General features: G+C 31.0%; 1 protein-coding gene across 11 annotated transcripts in view; it reads right to left on the minus strand.

Moving 5' to 3' along the window:
- LOC109603010 (RNA-binding protein Pasilla) overlaps nucleotides 1-16,086 on the minus strand; it is a 107,983-nt gene extending 91,897 nt beyond the window's left edge. For 4 of the 11 annotated variants that reach the window (XR_007547070.1, XM_049961666.1, XM_049961669.1 and 1 more), the window contains exons 1-4: nucleotides 15,927-16,085; nucleotides 13,364-13,399; nucleotides 13,255-13,299; nucleotides 11,064-12,278 (exon numbers count right to left, since the gene is read on the minus strand). Coding sequence is in view for 10 of the 11 variants with exons in the window: in XM_049961666.1 (XP_049817623.1) it covers nucleotides 11,064-11,181 (118 nt within the window). In the remaining variant the exon portion in view is untranslated. Of the gene's footprint in view, nucleotides 1-10,460; nucleotides 10,878-11,063; nucleotides 12,279-13,254; nucleotides 13,300-13,354; nucleotides 13,400-15,926 lie in introns of those variants that run through there. The other 7 variants (XM_049961668.1, XM_049961663.1, XM_049961672.1 and 4 more) reach the window with 5 other exon arrangements.
- Nucleotides 16,087-21,081: the final 4,995 nt, after the last annotated feature.

A 21,081-nucleotide genomic window follows, 5' to 3' on the forward strand; every position in this document is an offset into this window, starting at 1 on the left:
GACACTTTTATCATATTTAAGTCATTAAGTATGTTTTATGGTGATATTTATTAATTTTTATCATAAACTAACTAACTAATGTTAAACGTATATAACATTAGTTAGTTAGGTTAGTTTTGTTTCAAGCGAGATTCTCCAAAGATAAAAATTGTTGCTATAATCATATACTTTGGTATTCCCTGTATAATGGCCCTGGAAGGAGTTTGTTTAAAACTGACTTAATGACAAAGACTGAAGTTTATTATTAAACATGTATAAAATTGAAGCTTTCACTAATTAGTTTTTACAGCACAAGTTATTTTATCTATATTATTTTTATAGTCGAAAATTGAAAAAACTGTTAAAAAAAATTATATACCACAAACTTAACTTCATAACAAAAGCTTATGTTTGTTGTTTATGAATCAATAATATATAATAGAAATAAAAACATGTTTTATCAGTGAGATTTTTATCATATATTATATCACAAATGTATTTTGTCTGGGATAAGTTTTTACATTTCTCCTTATATTAATCACCAAACGAACTAATTTTGATGAGCTTTAGTCTTAGACTAGACAAGATTACTTAATAGTCGAATTATTTTAGAACCCACTTTATAACTATTATTCACAAGAGAATTTCACTTAAAGTTTACTTTATAAACAAAACTTAAGTTTATAACAACAATATGTTATACTACAAAAGAGTTTTTTGATATTATATATTGTTGATAAAAATTATATTTCAGAAACATGGTTCCAAAATATAAAATAGAATTATAAACAACTTTAATTAGTAAGATCTTTATCATATTTCGGGTCAATAAACACATTTTATCAGTGATAATTTTCACAGTTCTGCTCGTGTATATGTTTTATATAGTTATGCATTAGGGAAGATTTTTTGAAGATCGAAAATGGAACAGATTTTGTCCATATCATGTCTTGATACATTTATTTTGGTACCAACTTTATAATTACTTTGACTTATAAAACGCAATGTTTACCACCAACTGAACTAATTTTAGGTACACATACACAGGGAAGAACCTAATATTGTCCTTACCATAGCTTGCTACCTTTATCTTGGAACCCACTTCATAATTATTACTCATAAAATCATTTCCCTTAAGTTCAGTTAATGACAAAACCTATAATTTATTATAATAATAATATGCACCAAACAGAAGAAATGTTCCTAGATATAATTTAGTATAACTAAAAATTGAAGAAATAGTTAATAAACCAGAAACTTGGTTCTGAAATATGAAAAAGGATTTTAAATCAGTTTTATTAGTAAGATTTTTGTCATATGTGACATCAATACATCAATAAATGTATTTTATCATTGATAATTTTCGCTTGTTACATTTGTTTTGTAACTTTATAATTATCCTTCACAAGAACATTACGCTTAAAGTGCAATTAATGACAAGAACTATAGTATATTACAATAATAATACAAGCACTTAATAAACATTATATTCCAGAAACTTAGTATTAAAATATAAAATAGAATTATAAACAAGTTTTATTAGTAAGATTTTTATCATATTTTGGGTCAATAAAAAACTTGTTTTATTAGTGATAATTTCTGCATCTTTGCTTACAAAACATTACGTTTATCATCAAATAAACTAATTTTAGATACACGTCAGTTTTGTATTAGGCAAAATTCTTGGAAGATCGAAATTTAAATAAACGATGTTCATACCATCTGTTGACACATTTATCTGGAAATCTACTTTATAATTACCCTTCTCAAAAACATTTTGCTAGAAGTTCAATAATAATAATTGTATTTTATTATGTACAACTACAAAGCAGTTTTAACTGAATTGAAGAAGCTGTTAATAATTACTAGAATTTGGTTCGACATTATAAAGTAAAATTATAAGCAGCGACATTTTTATCATATCTTGGGTCAATAAATGTGTTTTATTAATGATAAAGCAGCATTTCTTATTACATATGGTGCGTATATGTTACCCTTCATCGGAACAGTTCCTTTAAATTATAACTTAATAGCAAAAATTGTAGTTTATAATTATATGCATAAAAGTGAAGTCTTCATTAATTAATTTTTGAATCACAAGTTGTGATACGCAACTTCTTTCTAACTGAAGATTGAAGACGTATTAAATCATACAACATAATAACATAAATGCGATTGAGTGGTTAAATGTTAAAACAAAATTTAAAATTAAAAGACTTAAAAATAAAGATAAACCCAATGCCACACATTAGTTTACTGGTGTTTACCCTGTGTGTAAACCGTTTACACACGGGGTGCAAACGTTAATTTACTTTCCAATCGAAATTGTAAGTTGAAATTGGCAATTCTGATCAAACAAAAATGCATCTCCTATGTAGCGAAAATCCATAACGCGATTGAAGTTATTGTGAACATTCAAATCGAACTATTTACCTGCACTGAAATGTTGCATGGAATTATCACCGGGTTTTATTTTTCAATTAGAATCGATGCTTATTGTAATGCAATTTATTTGCAGTTAAATTTGCATGAAACCTCCATTATGGCCTACACAATAGATACATCATAAATTCACAATAATAACCCTCCGGTTAAACCTCAAACCATGTAATTATATTATGATGGTCATTGATTTATTTCGAATATTATATGTTGCAATACAACAATTAATTCGCGCTGCAGGTTGCTGCATCTGTGACGGTGGCAACTAGTCTCCTGAACATTTCGTCATTGTCCAGTCCAGGCTTCAATGTTGGGAAACAGCCACACACTCACACACGGATTCGTTGTGGGCGTACTTTGTACAAGAGACAAACAGAAAATCCACAAATTCAGCTAATGAGTTTACGTGACACGAATTCACAAAGAAAAAAATTACATACACATAATTTCGTCTGTGTCTTTGACAACGACCTTGCGTCGTAAAATAAAAAAATGATTGTGCGCCGACTAATTAGGATTGCACGGCTAAATGTAATTTAAGCCGACGTTTAAAATCGCAACGACGCAAAGTTTGTGTTTTGCGATTCAATTAGGACACTTCTGTTTGACCCAATACGGAGGGAATCTGTCACATAATAACTTTTTAATGATACCCGTCTAAATTTGAACGCGAAGTTGACGGAAACCAATATAAACTTTTACGGTAGACACGATATACCCTTTTAGTGCAACGTAAAACTGAAGTGGTGCTTAACTCGGAACAATGTTTTAAAGATGTATCACTCACCCAGAAATAAGTAATATTTCGTACGTACCTGAAAAATAAAAAGAACGTTGTTAATAAAATGCAGTTTGGCCACTTTGTATATTCAATTGAATTCATGTGACTGAATGAGTTGCTTTGGTCACTTTAAATTGAATATAACAACATAACGGGCGTAATCAACTAATAGAGTGCTAACTCCAATCAAAATAATAACTAACGGAATTGGACTGACGAGCATCAAACACGAACCGATTAATTGATGAAAAGTTTTATAAGGGAATATTGCTGTCTAAAGTTCTTATACTTTTTTTTTTCTTTCATTTTAAGCGGACAGTATTTCTCAGTAACAGAGTCTTTCACTTCCGAGTTTTATTAAACTGCTAAATCGGTTTAAAGTGAAATATTGAACTGTTCTCGATTAAATTCTCTTGCCAATTGTCTCGGTATCAATAAATAAAAAGTATAAAGTCATTTCCTAGTTTCAATAAAGTAAAAACCTTAAAGTAGACACGTACCTCACTGATGGTGTTTAAATATATTTTTTAATTATTGTGGTTATAAAACCATTCAACGCTTTCTACTTCAACATCAGAGACAAAATAAATTGGAATATTTTTGACAAATTTCAACAATTTCAAGCAGGCTTCAATAATTTAAGTTAGTACTTATTACAAACAGCTTTGTGCATGTTTATTTGATTAAATTCCTTTATATTTTATGACGATCCCTTCATAATTTCAAAGCAAATTCTTCTTAAAATCAAAGAAACTTCTAAACAGAAATGATAAGATAAATTGTTCGTGCGGTTTCTTTTGAATTATTTGATGTTTTGAAACTACCGAGTAAGAAAGGGGAAATTTAAAATATCTCAAAAGAATGCAATATAAATTTATTAATGTATACAAAATAAATTTTACAAATGTAAAGAATATTAAATTATTTACAAATTAAAGAGAAAAATACAAGTTATTTTAAAAAATGTGGAATTAAAAATAAAAATAAAATATGTAATTATTTTTATTTTGTTATGCCAGGTTTAAATATGTAGAAAGAAAAAAAATATTGTCTAATGATAACAATTGATAATATAAATATTAATATTTTAAATTTTTTTATATATATTTTTCTCGTAATTTAATTAATTGATCATTTAATTCAATTTATTTTAGTATGTTACACTTTTTTTTCTGGTAAGTTAATTAATTATGCATTTAATTCCAATTTTGTGATTTTGAATGTTATTAACTCTTATATTTTTATTTATTTCTTAGAACTTTAAATTGTCAATTTATTTTTGATTATTATAATCATACTCTGAGGAAACGGAATTAAAAGCAAAAACTTAATAATTATAACTTAATGTGAAAAGTTTTTTAATCAATTTCTGATTGGTTTCTATAACTTAGCATTGTCATATAAAACTCATTTTTTTTAGATATTTTCATTATGTTACACATTTTTAATGTGTAAATTAATTAATTATTCATTTAATTCTAATTTTGTCACTTTGAATGTTATTAACCTTATATTTTTATCAATTTTTTTATTTTTATCTCACTATTGTAAATTGACAATTTATTTTTGATTAATATATTCATACACTGGTGGAACAGAATTAAAAGCAAAAACTGTATATAAAATTATTTTTATTTTGTTATCCCGGATTGAAATATGTAGAAAGAAAAAAAAATAACTTAATAAGTGTTTTTTAATCAATTTTTAATTTTTTATCTCATATTTTTTATACCATATAATATTATAAGGCTAAGAAGGTTCCTATAACTTACCATTGTATTGTTTTAAATAATCTTTGTTATGTTACACATTTTTTGGGATCCGTTAATTAAGTAATCATTTAATTAATAACTTCTATATTTTTAATCACTTTTTTATTTTTATTTTACATCATTAATATAACTGTTGTGAATTTATTTTTGATCATTATATCACCGTATTATATAACACTAAATTCAAAACAACAACTTGTTTTTTAAATATGCAATCGTTTTTATTTTGTTATCACTGACTGAAATATGTGGAGAAAAAATTCCACGTAATAATAAGAGTCTATTAAAGTATCTGTAGCTTAATATTATAATATAAATGTCACTGTTTTAAATATTTAAATACAAATAAACAAAAATTTTCGTCACTTTTAATGTTATGAATTCCCATATTTTTGTTTTTTATCTTATATTTTAAATAAGCTTGTTCTCAATTTACTTTTGATTATTATATCATATATATGTTTTTTTCTTGTTATCTATAATTGAAATGTAGAAAAAAAATGTACCTAATAATAAGAGTTTATTAAGGTGTCTGAAGCCTAACATTGTCATATAATAAGTTAATTAATTTCTTAATTACATTTTTGTCATTTTATTTCATCAACCACTTTTTTATCAATCGTTTGATTTAATTAATTATAAGATTATTCTGTTTTTTATCAGCCATTTTAATTTTGAACTAATTGAACTATAATTTTTAACATATTAATAATAATAAAAAACCAAATATCGTATCTGCATCATCGCGATTAAAAATTTGATATTCAGATAAATCGACAAAACCAACGTAAACAATGCCACCGCTAACGAAACCTAACAAAACGTGGAATTCAAATCGCTCCCGCAACAACAAAAAACAGACAACACCGCCAATAGAAATCAGTTACGTAAGACCGCGAGCGGCGACTGTGACCTTGCCGTATGTCGTACGATTGCGCCGCTGTTGATAAGCAACTAAAACGACCGAACAACTCGCCGTACAATAGTCAAGAGCAGCAACCTAATTAAAATTTCTAATGGCGAACGAACGAGCGTAACACACAAAGCATTTATGGGCCAGTGTCAACCTTTCGAATGCCCAATTACCCCAGTTTTTTTTTTTTTATTTTTTGACGGCGAGGGGGCGGGTGGCGAGAGCCGGAGTGCGAACCGGCGTTTAATTGCCGACGGTGGTCGATCAATTTGCCAAGAATTCGATTATCGTGTTCGGTTTAATTGGGGGGCGGCGGACGATATGGTCGGTGGACATCGCAAACAATACGTCGGACTGGACGGCTCCGGTGTCTCAACTCGGGACGTTAGTCCGAGTCTCAGTTTCTCTAATTGTCGGAACACTGGGATAACATTTCGTTTGTGTTCTCGAAATGTTACGGGGCCGATTGTAGGAAGATTCCCCAAACGATAGATTTTTCATAGGAAAACAACAACGAATATTGCAAAAGTGCCTTAACAATTATCATCGCACCGAAGGTCGTAGGTCGCAGAAGAAAACGTATCGTAATGGTGTAGATACTTGGAAACAGATTATCAAATTAAAACAAAATACACACTTTGAGACTAAACACAGGATTGAGCAACCGCTTTATGTGGAGATTACCCTCGTTAAAAAAAAACGATTACATCGTTAGGTTTGGAAGAGTGGAAAATCCAGCCATATGTTTATCAATCGCACAATCGACGCGATCACTTGATTCAAACAACAATTTGAGCTGCTCACAGCGAACGCCACCGGTGCAAAAGCTTTCTCGAAGTGCCCTCCAACAAGAAAAACAAAACGCTACATACCAATGACGCGTCGGACGTAGAATAAATTATGGAGACGCATATTTTCCACGTGATCATATACGAAAGCCCAGGTCAATTGTGAATCCGCAATCTAGACACGAAATGAAATGACGTAACGCAATTCCTAAATGGATTCTGACATAACATAACACGATATAAATCATCCGCGAGGTCGACTCTTTTCGGTACTTCACGCGAACCACACAATTTTTTTTTTTTTCGTGTTAATCCACCGTAATAAATTCAATTTGAATGCTGCTCGACACAGAAACGCGGCGACATTGTAGTTTTTTGTGGGATTGCGAAAAAAATATGTATGTAATGCCATTGCTTATCTATTGTTGGGAACGTGTCACGGTATTGTAGCAATGGAAATGATGCTCTCGACGGGAATTGCAGCTAATGGGCGTCGACGGATTTAACACCCAGGTCAATTTTGATGGACAGCGTTGATTTGAAAGGAAAATAAAATAAATTTGCGGCTGGTACTCGCATTATGGCAAACTGAGTGAAGCACGAAAGGACAATTCGTGTAGGATGTATTGGAGATTTATGTGAGAGAAGTAAATTGCCTTTAAAAAAGATAAATTACCGGCACTAAGGAAGAAGGAAACTAAATTGTTCATATCTTTATTCTCCGCAGAAACTCAATTATGTACGTTGTTTAATGTAGCGATTTTTTAAAATTTGCTTCATATTCGGGAGTTTTTCGGCTTTTATTTCGGTAATGGATCTTAGTTTCAGGTAAAGAATCGTGCCCGAAACTATTAAACTGATTAATTAACAAATAATTACAACAATCATTTATATCGCATTAGAGTAAAACTACTTTCATGTTGTGAAATGAGTTACGGTAGATGCGACAAAGGCAAAATGTAATTTTCAAATTACTCCGGCACCGGCGCCCAGTTGTTATTGGAGCTCGCAGATCGACAGAAAAATATTGTTCCGTAGCCTTGAAATTCAAATAACTGGTAATGAATTTACGGAATATTCTAATAATATATTTGTTTTCGACCCATTAAAGTTGTTATGGATTTAGCTACGTTCATAATTTCAGGTAGACACATTCGTTAGTTTGTAACGACTGTTAGTATTAGATGTTGAAAATATAGACCCAAATACTTAATTAAAGCAATGTTTTAATTTCGATTTAATGTTTATTGACTAAATACTTTCGACTTAAACACTAATTACTTTGTTGATTTGTCATTTTCGAAGTGTAGACAACAAATCAATTACTGTGAACCGCTTTGTTTGCTAATTTACTATAATGTCCCTTGTATTTATAAAAATTTATGCAAATATTATTTGTATCGTCAGTCATTGCTGATGGATAAAACCCTAGTAAAATGTGAACAAATTATTATTACATATAACAACGAGTCAGCGATAAATAAATAATAATAATCTTGCTTCCAAATTGTAAGACAAACACAATGCAATAACAAAACAATGATCCTTCATCGACATACGAAGTCGAATTCATTAATTCCAATACAATGACTGCCTAGATAATGACCACAACTAAATTTGTGTCGTGGCAAACCACCATTAGTTCGAGTACTTAACGAATCGAGTCAACAAACGTCTTTTTCAATGCACGAATTTATATATAGGGTCCAACACAACAAGCAAGATAAATGGCTGAAAGACAAAAATGTCGGTTTTCAATTCTTATCGACCTGAAACATTATATAATGAAAAACCGCAATAATTAAAATGCCGCGGTTATCCATATTTTTTATGTAGAATCTGTTGATGTGACATTTAGTATGGTGAATCACCGCAATCACGGGTTGAAGAATAGATTTGTGACTCACGAGGTTCGTACGGATAACGTGATCCGAAAGTCGTGGTGATAACGAGAAATAAAATTGAAAAGCGGACGGGTATATTAAAAGATGTTTATGAATTAAATTTAGCAATGTCCAATAACATAACGAGCCAGTGTTTGTGTATATAATATTTTTAGCACATTGATATTCAACTACGTTGTTGGATAAGATGTATTTGAACGCAGTGCCAACTCAATTTTGAATGACACATTTAATGATTTACCATAAAAACTCGAAATTTTTACTTCACCGTACCCAAGCTTTTAAATTGAAACGTTATTATTGTTTATACTTGGATGTTGCATCGTAACTAGTTTTGTTTTATAAGACCTTTGTATCCACATAATTTTGTTTCCCTGAATTGCCGTCTTACATAACCGCACGGTTTTCTTTGTGTGGAACATTCCAATTAAGTTTACTTGGTAAAAACTTTTTTTGCATTCAAATGTTTAATACTAAAACGGATTATAATAATATCGGGCCCAAGATTGCGATGTGTTACCCAGTTAGTTGCATTAAATCATCGTCGCTTTTACCAATTAATTAATTAAAATGACGAAAGCTGCATATAAATTGCTGATTTTGTTCAAAAACTGAAACAGTCGTAACGGCGAACTTTTCCATCTAGTAGAAAATGTTATTCATTCCGGGGGAAATTTTATTCATGAAATTCGTATTTATTAATCTTATTTCAGTGGCTTTCATGTTTCAGAATTATATTAGTTTTATAATATGTAATTGAATAAGTGATCGTCGTTTTAATACTATGGTGTAGTTCGAATCAATATGTTGTTAATGTCAGACATAATATCCGATCGTAAACTCGTATTGTTTAGACATTCATCTTATCTTTTTGAGTAAAGTGATTATGTATTTATGATTTACAACTTAAACATTATGTTTTTGAATATAAATTGCAATTTTAATTGTGATTAATATTTTTTATATATTTTGTATTGTTTACATGTCCTTGCCTTAAGTTAATTCAAATCATTCGAAAAGTGCATACGTATTTATTTTAAATTTTCAAAAAAACCTCTAGTCTAGTGGTCTTTTTAGTTCCTACTTGAAATTGGATGATACATTAGAATAACGTAAATTGGAAGGGAAGGGAATGATACAGAAATCGTAAAACTTTCAAGACTCTTATTTCGACAACGTTAAAATACATTATGTACAGCACACAAAGTTGAAATATTCAAATTTACAAGATTAAATGCAACTCACGAGCTATCTTGATTTTGACTTTTACTTCTGTTCCAATTCACTTAGGCTGAGCTAAGCTTGCTCTAATCGATACCCCAGGATATTAAGTGACAGACATGGTAAAGCCACAACATTTTTGAAGTCTTTTCTCAGGAAATTGGCCTTAATATCAAAATGAGACTGCTACTAATAGAACTTCCCTAGATAATTCCATGTAATTTTTCAGTTAAGGACGTTAAGGAGACGCATGCATAAAATTTTGTTCAACATTTCACTAAATCATTCCATCTATAAAGCAAATTCAGTAAAAACAATTTATTCTCGCTGGCCACGTGACTCGGGCAACGTCACTAGCTGCATTTCGGAACCTTCGACTCGGGCAATTAGCATACGTACGTGCCGGTCGAACGTTAGGCGGTTTCGATTCGTACCGATGCCGCAGCAATTTCACCGGCTGAAATGATGTGGCACCTGCCACGAAACAGTTAAAAAGGTAAATCAGATTGATCCCTTCGCCTTGCTGTGACTAAATGGGTGATGTAAGCATATGGAAGGGACTCGCGGAGAAGTGCGAGGATTACGTGTAACCTGTACGCTGCCACCGATACTAGATGAAGCAGATTGGAATGAGAGAGATTGTGGGGTAGTGCGACTCACCGATAGCGGGCAACGAGTGCATCAGATCGTGCATCAGAAGGAACGAATCTTGGGTGTCTGGGCCCAGCATCTAACGGTAACCAAAACGGGGGTCATCAATAGGCCGACTGGCCCCCCTCGCCGTGAAAAATAAACAAACAACAAACGGAAAGTGCACGAAGAAGTACGGCGTGGCCGAGGCCCGTTTTTCTAAAACATATGTCACTGTGTCGGTGTGTATATGTGTGTGTAAGTGTGTGTGTGTGTGCGCGCTTTCGCAACGACGCTGGTCGCGGTCACAGGCAAACAGGCCGCGGAACCGCCGCGAAACCAGCTGATCGCCGCTGCTGCTCCTGCATGCCACCGCACAGTCACACACCCACCTTCTGTTGGATGCGACATGGTCAGAGAACCTCGGCCACATTGCCAGTCGAACGGTCCCGTCCGACGACGGTCCCGCCACCGTTCGAAACAAAACGGGGTGAAAAAAAATGATGATGATAATTGATGATGGTCGTGATGATGATGATAAATAAAAGAGCGCTCGTCTCAGCAGCAGGAACGTGAACGGGCGGCAAAAGCAAAAATACAAGACGAAGCGTGATGCGGAGATGGTGGCATTACCTGAACTGAAATGGGAGCGCTTAGTGTCCCCGTTCTCGGCCTCCCCGTCCAGCGGGCGCTTCCTGGAGTCGGCGATTTCGGGCGACGGACAGGTCTCCATACCCGAGTCGGCGGCCATTTTGCTCGTCGCTCGAGTTCAGATGCTCATCAGCGGCGAGCGGACAACAGTGGGTTCCGTCCGCGCTCGACCACCACGGCACAGTGTTTCGTCTGGCTGCGGCGCACAGTGCCTCCCTCTTAACTGTTTATGTGGTGCTGGCGTCGCAGGAACACGGGGCGCACTCCGACGTTCTCTAGAGTGTTCGGTGTACTGGCGCGGACACAGATGATCCGTGCGACTTGTGCGATTCGTGCACGCGGCGTGCGCACCACAACGGACGGAGACACGCACAACACACACACAGAGACACACACACCAAAAAACACTAATGTAACGACCGACACGTTAGCTGAGAAGTGGCGGACTGACTCTCTCGATCACCAGGTCCCGGAGTCGCAAGTGCATGTGTGTCCTCGACGGAGCCGATTAGCCGATTTACGCGCGCCAAACTCGGCCTCGCAACTCTCCGACACTCCGGTTGACGGTTGTTTTGCTGTTTTCGGTTTACGAAACGATCCACCACCGGTTGATTGTTGTTGATTACGGTTATGCGATGTCCGATCTCGAATTATGGCTGTTGAACGTTCTCGATTTCTGATTGTACGGCTCGAAGTTCGATTACGACACCCCACGTTTGATTTCGGCGATTGTTTTGGGATGGTGACTCCCAACGTTTTAATAGTCGTACAATGGCGCCCAACGTTTTAGTAGTCGGATGTTGGCGCCCAACGTTTTAGTAGTCGTATGTTGGCGCCCAACGTTTCAGTAGTCGTATGTTGGCGCCCAACGTTTCAGTAGTCGTATGTTGGCGCCCAACGTTTCAGTAGTCGTATGTTGGCGCCCAACGTTTCAGTAATCGAATGTTGGCGCCCAACGATGAATTTTTTTTCTTCTTTTTTTGACTGGATCGAATTCTCGATGACCTCTTCTAACACTTAATTTCGAATTGCGGGGCTGCACTTTTGATTTTGAGTTGCGGGAACGAACGAACGATTTCTGGACTTGGGCGCCCAACGTGGCACTGATTCGTAATGATTGCGTCTAGAAATTGTTTTTCGATTTTAAATGTGCTGTTGTTTTCTTTATTTTAGATGGATGATATTATTCAATGAGCCCTGTAACAATAAAACATGTTTTCATTAAAAATTCAATTCAACCAATATTCGTTAATTAATTTTACGAATAATTAAACCATTTTTTATTTGTGATTTCTAAGAAAACATGCATTAGTCATACGTATTATTGCAACATTATTTAAGTAATCACTTAAGCGATTATTGTTGTTTTCTTTAAAAAGCATTTTTTAAACATTTTAATCAATAATTGTGATAGTATTTTCAAAACTTAATTTAAATAAAACTACGAAAACAAACACAAAATTTATTATAAAAATAATATTTGTAGTACACACGTTTGTTCATGTGGAGTCAGATCCAACGAAGAGTATAATCAAAACAGAATTATAATTATTTTCAGAGTACGTTGCAGATTATTTTAAATGTATGAGACAATTAAACTCTAAATTAGTATGACGACAAAATCACTACATAAAAATATTTGGGAAACTATTATATCTACTTGTAGAGAACGTTACAAAGTTGAGATATATTTGTGATAATGAAAATTTATTTACTGCAAATTCGTAACTAGTGTAATGTTTGTTTTTTACTTTTAAATGGGAGCTTATAATGTTTCATTTAATTCATACGAACTCCAAATAATTCTAAACTTTGGCGTCTAAAATATGCAAACATATTTGTACTATTCCGCTGCACAATATTAAATCAGAAATGTTGCGAGGTTTGTTTTTGTGTGGAAACACCGAAGAGAATAGTGCGAAAAGTGAACCGGTTTGTGTACCGAAATATTTCAAAAAACATTTGGAAGAAATTCACAAGACACATTTTATTTCTTACGTTATATGCATGTGAACGTATGTTATTAAATGTGTTAGTATCATTATAAAAGAAAATTTAACAGGGTATATATATTTTTCGGAGTTTAAAAAATGGTGGAGGAGCTCGCTAGTGAAAAAGTCATACATACATACATACATATTTATGCTAATAAAATTTATCAAAATTTACTTACGGAATAATAAGATGAATTATTTTACATATAGTTTATCCAGGACAACTAAAAAGGGCAGAAAAATAATATTGAAAAAGTTAATATATAGAAGCTATTATACATTAGTTACCAAAAAATTCAGATAACAATAATCTGTCCAGCATATCTGCAAAAAACAAAATATATCAATATTATTATTTAAATATAAAATAATGCATTATCTACTCTTAAAGTTAAAATATTCATAGCATCCTTAGAACAATTATTAATTATTTCTAGAATCATTTTATCAATATTTAATCAAGATTTTGTATGATTGATATTTCAAATATCAAATAAATGTTGAACTAAACAAAATGTGCACCACAAAATTCTAAATGGTCCAATATAAGAAGTAATTAATGTTAACGTGTTTTAAACGCATTCCGTCGAAGTCTTCCCAGACATCGTCCCTGTTATAAACCAGGACTCCTGACTGGATTTGTAACACGAAGAAATCTAGCGTAAGCACGATCGATAGGAGTAATAACTAAAGAGGTCCAGAAAATACTAAAATACTAGCGTGAAGTACTACATAAGTGAGCAATATTACTCAAGACAATGAAAGGAAGCAAAGCTGATCCTAACAGTTAAATCAAAGCCTTCAATAATTTAAGGTCATAATCGCACCTAAGCAAGATAGGCAATATAATGAACGAGATCGTCTTAAAAAAATTAAGATAACACTACCATGCCAAGAAGTTCGCCTTTTTCTTGGGCAGGAACATCGAGTTACAATTGGACAGAATCATCGGCCTCGCAATGAGGAACAGTCGAAAGAAACAATGAATCCTGTTGACGATTCGATTGAAACAAAACTTATGAGAGGATATGTAACCAAATATTTGATTTATATGATAAGACACCAAGAATACCTCATTGGACTAACACTGTAGTACGAATATAGAGGCTCAAGTATCATATAAAGGTCAAAAGAAAATAGAATTGAAATTAAACTTTCCCAAGACTGCTGTCTAAGCTCGAACCTACGCAATATCTTCAAACCATCCCCTTACCTGGCCAGTACATGAAAGAAATCGAGGAACTCACAGAGAAAAAGATCCAGGTCCTAAAATCACAAGGAAAATCAGGAATGAAATCCCAAATTTACATCATTAGAATAGATACCACAAGAATAACAGTTATAATACCTGCATTGGCTGGAAATATTCACAGGTACAGGATGATTGATAATATCGTGTATCCTGCAGATACCAACGGGAATTAGACAAGAGAGAAACAGAGATGTAAGACACCAGTTGTAATCGTAACAGCACCGACTGACAATAGTCAGTTAATTACTATTAGCAACATTATTTTGATAATTAATATTGAACATGTTTTATAAAGAAATTTCTAATATTTTAACATTAAAATGCATAATTAATATAATAACAGTGCTACATTAAATTAAAATGATTTTAAAATTGTTTAATAAAAACCATATTCAATAATTAATTATTTAATTACTATTATGTATAATATATAGGTATGATATTTTGAAAGATAATATAATATCAATAGGCGTGATTTTACTTTAAATAAATGGTTCTAAGAATTTCAAAGACATACTGCACGAAATATTACCGTCGAATAACTACAAAAAAACACTCTCAGACTTTTCAAACTTGTTTGTTATATAAGATACTTAAATTAGAATTTATCAGGGTCGTATTTCACCTAGAAGTTCAATGCTAAAAAACTTCTTATTTATGTTTTAAATATGTACATATAAAATCTTAATGATAACTAAACGAAAAATTGTATCACACACTTTTTGCTTAAATATTAGTTAATAAAATTAGACGTTTAGATGACACATAATTTTCGTTAATTTAAATAATATAGAAAGTATTAATAAATATACAAATCTACTTAAAAAAAAACGATCTATGTCATAAATATTGATTTTATATAAATATCACGGTCAAATTTGTCGAGTCGGCTTAAATCAGCCGCAAAAAGTAGAAAAACAACATTTACAAGATAATCACGAATGTTTTTGTGTTTAGCAAATTCTACAGGATTATGTCGGCATGCATGCATTTTGAATATTGATATAGGAAACAAATAAACATGTTCCACGACAAAATATTATGCAAACCATGACAAATGCACAACAAGTGATGAAAATGAAGAGAAAATATTGGTAAAAAATAAAGTTGGTGTGCGAATTATATTTTGACAAGAAAAAGCACTCTATTGAAATGTGTACCATTTTTATCAGTTGTCATTTAAATTTATTCTGCAATTTAATACAAACAAAGCAAACACAAATTCGGTGCTGATTTTTATATTTACATAAAATTAGTAATGTTTTTAATTTACATCCTGTCAATATAACTAATTTCTAATGAATATAAGATTGCTTTTCATTGTACAGAACAGTTAAAATTGATTTCCCTTTTGTCACGTGGGGCTTGATTGCTATTTAATGATCTCCATCAGAGTCTAGAAGACATTTCCAAAATCAAAACATAATTATCCTAAATTTGAACGTGGTAATGAAAAGCAATTACATAAAATCATTACAATGGCATAAAGCTAAATTGGCAATAATCCAATTTTAATCTTTGCACAACAAAAAACTACCCACAAACAAGTCTCGTTTAATATCACACTGATATAGACGAAAATAAAGAGAATGAACTTACCGGATTGGTGGTAGTCGAAAGGACGGTGAATGAAGATGCGTGGCCACAAACGGAGAATTTGAAAATTTGACAAACAATTCACGAAGACTGAGTGATTGATTGATTGCAATGAAACTTCAGTGACATATTCGATGACAAAAAACGTGTCAAATAAATATGCCAAAATATATAAATATACATATATTCGACATTTTTTATATTATTTTTCTTATATTTGAAAATAAATTGTATTAATGGCTCATAAGATTTTTAAACAATACCACTTAATGACTACAAATAATTCGATTATTAATAATTTAGTATATCATGTAATTTAGGAGGTTTTATCACGAGAAAATGATTATTACAAATTTTGTCAACACATTGTATATATATATATATACATACACTATACATATATATACAGATACATATATATACATATACATATATATCAATATCGAAGAACTTATCAGTTACAATTGTCGTAATTATTGCACATTAGCATTCACCCTGTTCATCCTGTTCAAGGAAAATATTATAACGTATACCACGGACATATAATTTATTACTCATATTGCATTCCAGTTTGTGAAATGTTGCGACAATGTTTTTATAATTTAAATATTTACAGTTACACAGAAAGTTATGTGCATACAACATATTTAAGTAAACGCCAGCTTACAATCAGTTGTCAAATTTTTTGCTTTTTAGACTCTAACTGGACTAAATCCAAGTATTTTAAACAATTTTCACTTTTATCTAGGATCTTAATAAATTGATTTACCAACCATAATTAAATATCGTATGTTAAATTTTTTGATACTGTATAATATATTAATAATTATGTGAATAACATAACATAACACGTCTTCTACATTAATTAACAATGGACTCCGTTATCCCACTCACATAAGAAACAGCCCGAGTTTATAAATTCCCATAGAATTTTGAAGTGTTGTTATCTCTAAATGAACGATAATGTGTTGATGTTACAGAATTAATGTATCGCATTAATGTTCAGTAATTAGGCTCCTCTTTTAAAAACTTAAATATAAATTCCTTTATACATTTTTATATCATCTTTCAACGGGCAATGACATCTTTAATCTTATTGATTTTAAGATTTTTAAATTATTGTTATTAGTTAATTGAATTTTTTATAAGAACTTTCAATTTAAACTTAATTAATTAATTTCGATTTAATCCAATTTTGAGAGAGACTAAATTTGGTACATCAAGAAATATATTATATATATATATATATATATATATATATATATATATATATATTAATAATTATGTGATATATATATATATATATATATATATATTAATTATTAATTTTAAATGACAATACTTTTATAAGTAGACAAATAGAGAATAAAAGGAGTATTTTGATTTTCTTTGAAATCTTAATAACGATTAATTTTGAGATCTAGGCATGAACTACAGATAAACGTATCGGATGAAAAAACTAATCAACTTCTGAATCATATATTATGATATCAATTATTGATTTTCTTTATTATCAATTCCGTAAAAAACCGTAAAAAATAATAAAATGTAAATGATACAGTTTGTTCAGTCAGCCCAGGCATATTTGATACATTGGTAGATAAAATGTATTACTGATATAGCTTTGGACATATATTTCATATACAGGGTGTTTCATAACATTTTTTAACCAGACATGCACTTCTAAATAATAAGTCGATTTCTTAAAAAAAATCTAATAAAAATGCAACAGAAAACGAGATAAAAATGTTAAAGTTTGTAACAAAACTTACTCTACAAAAGCTAGTCAAAGTTTTCTCCATTGACCTGGAAGCAAACTTGGGCTCGTCTTATCCAATTTCGTTCTTGTTCTAACGTTCCTCCTTGCTACTGTTCCCGGAGGCGCAAATTATAGGTAGCTGTTGTGATCCGTTCATGCAATTCACCGATATTTTGTACATCCGTATGGTATACTTCGTAAAACAATAAAAAAACAGATAAAAATTGTTAGGGTTACAATAATTGAAAATGTTAAGGAGGACACACTGCATAAAAAGGTACAAAACAAGGTTTGTTACAAACTTTAACATTTTTTATCTCGTTTTCTGTTCGACTTTTATTAGAATTTTTTTTTAAGAAATCGACTTATTTAGAAGTGCATATCTGGTTAAATAATTTAGGATAAGTTATGAAACACCCTGTATATAGGTACTTAGTGAATAAAGTAATTATTTTTATAACACTGCGCCGCGCCTCTTTTCAAGTCCTCCAGAATCTGACAATAGAAAACTTCATTTATGAATAGGACGATGTATGGATCTGGCATATACAGATTACTATTTTAGTGTTACGATGAAAGTTGTCGATTTTGTATATAAAGGCCTCTAATTCCTTTCACTATATACTCCTATCTTTTAATAGATGTCAGCACTGGGTAAGATTTACACCAACAGATGGCTCTCGAAATAACCTCTAACCGAATACTGTCTGTGGTATTTGCCTCTAATAAATACGTATAGAAGTATTTGTCCCATAGACGTATATATTTTATAGACCCATATATTTGAATATTAATAACAGCGATTTATTGCAATTGTCAATCACAAAAAAATTGCATATTCCTTATAACATACTAATCCTCAATAATTTCACTTCAATTATATTTTTTTTCCTATTTTACGTAATCAAACAGCCTTCTACAAAAATTAAATCCATTGAAATGTAATTACTGAAGCATCTATTATCATATTATTTGATCGGGATGAGTCAAAAGTAACAGAACCTGCATGTTTATTTTAGAATTTTTAAAAATTATTTAATGCTGACTACAAGCAAACTGTTTATAAATATTTTCCTACCCCTACGAGTTTAGTTTGAAAGAAAAATTCCTACATCTATTAATTTGTTATTAAGCTGAAATTTTTATTATATTAATTAAATAGTAAAATATGGAACATGTGTAGAATCAAGATAAAATATTTTGTTGTATTTCAATTTCTGTGTCACAGTACCCAGCAATCTAAAAAAGGATAATGTACCAACAGGAAATCAGTAGGAAGGAAAAAATAATTTCCCTTTGGACTTCTAAAATTGTGCATTTTACCCTTAATATTATCTCCGCTCTCACTTTTTCTGGACGATAATTGACTTAAATTATTTTGGAACACATTTTAAACGCAAGATACAAAAAAAATTCTACGCCTCATTATAATACATTGGCCGTATATAAAAACTATAATTATAGTTAAGATGACCAATACGTGACGACTTTAAAATATTAGTAATTCCTGCTGGGAACATAATAATATGCAGTCGTGGTTACTGGTGTTCATCATTGAGCACTGGACAGATTTTATTTTTGTGTCAAAATAATATTTTTTTAGTATTGTCAACTGAGTAGAAATATTAAAGATTTAAAATTCTATGTGATTCTTTATTTTGTTACTTCATATTTACTTAATTGCATCATTTGTGTAATCTTGAATGAATCATTAATAACATAACTCAAAGACGGTATTTTTTTAGTAACCTGTTTCAAGATACGTTTAATGCTTCTGTCATTGAAGATAATACAATAATTACGTTGAAATATTAACAGGAACCCGATTTGTGAAGTTCAAGTAACAACAAATTAAATCGTCTAATCATAATTAGATATTTATTATTAACGTAATAGAATGCCTTTTAAGTATATTGGGTTTTTTCATAGATAACAAATATTACATTAATTAACTTTAGATTTATAATAAGCATACAAATTACGTTCACATAAATAAACCAAATATTTGTATTTAGTTTCAATAACGAAATCCATATATATATATATATATATATATATATATATATATATATATATATATATATATATATTATGAACTTTTTACTTCCGTGAAGAATTCAGAATATATTTGTAACTTATTACAATACATTAAAAATATGAGTTGTACTACTTGAATTGTATGCCAGCACTCTGTTTATTGATTTTTCTATTATATTTGTGTCTACAAGGAAAGTAATAAATCTAATTTCTTTCATTGCCATCTATGAATTTAAATCAATATTATAATTATTTAATTGTTGCTTGAAAAACGGTAAGAGAAATTATAATTGAGCGCTACCAAGACCGAGAAAAACAGAGAGAGAAGAGTTTAAACGTCCTACATGGACAAAACTACAGAAAGGGTATGTGTATTACAGTGGAACATAGTGGAGGTTCAATTATGCATGCTATGGAAATGGTGCAATTCTTCTGCCGTAGGCTTCCTTCGATGTTTTGTCTTACCCACTCCAACCTCCGGGCATAAACCAACAGAAGACATGTAGGATCATGTTTATAACGAAATTCGACATAAATATTTTACAAATTTAAGTGAACTCGTTATACCAATTCAAGGAGCTTGAAGAACTTGAAGACTTGTCGTATATTTAGAAAATGGTCGAGTTTATGTCAGGGAGAGTTACCAAGATTCTAAAACAAAGAGGATATTGTAATATTAAATTAAATGACACAGATTTAATCATTAAAAATTCCTTTCAAGATTAAACTACTATATTTATATCGAGATCACTTCAAAAAATATATGTATCATTTTATAGATTAAGAATATAGTAGTTTTTTTAATACAATAAAAAACAACAATAGTAAATTAATATAATTTTAACAGTTCACTTTAAATAAAAGAGTTATGGCTAAGTTATTTTCGACTACTGGCAATATTTTATTTGATTAATCAGTCTTAGTATATAAAACAAATTTGTAAATTATCAAAAACATCGTGTGAAGTATGTTTTGACCTTCCTGATAAAATTATTGTAAGCTTATTTTGATATTTAAAGTGTTCGATTCTTTATTAAGATAAAAATAGGTTCCTCAGTTGTTTTGTATAAAAACATTGATGCCTTCGGTACAAGAAATATGAATTTTGATGTGTGCCAGTATGGAGGGGCTAGCATAAAATTTGATCGAAATTATTAGGGATACTAAAAGTATTATTTTTGAAAAATGAATGAAAATGTAACAAATAAATATTTATGAATGTTTAGACTTGTTTTTACACTTTTGTTTAATGCACAATTAAAATAATTTTTAAATTTCAAAATGGAAATATATATTTTATCTAAATAAACAAATATTCAATATATTAGAAGAGGCATTTTGGCCAATATAATGCTTTGATAT

Source organism: Aethina tumida, chromosome 1, assembly GCF_024364675.1.
Source record: "Aethina tumida isolate Nest 87 chromosome 1, icAetTumi1.1, whole genome shotgun sequence".
Classification (NCBI taxonomy): Eukaryota; Metazoa; Arthropoda; class Insecta; order Coleoptera; family Nitidulidae; genus Aethina; species Aethina tumida.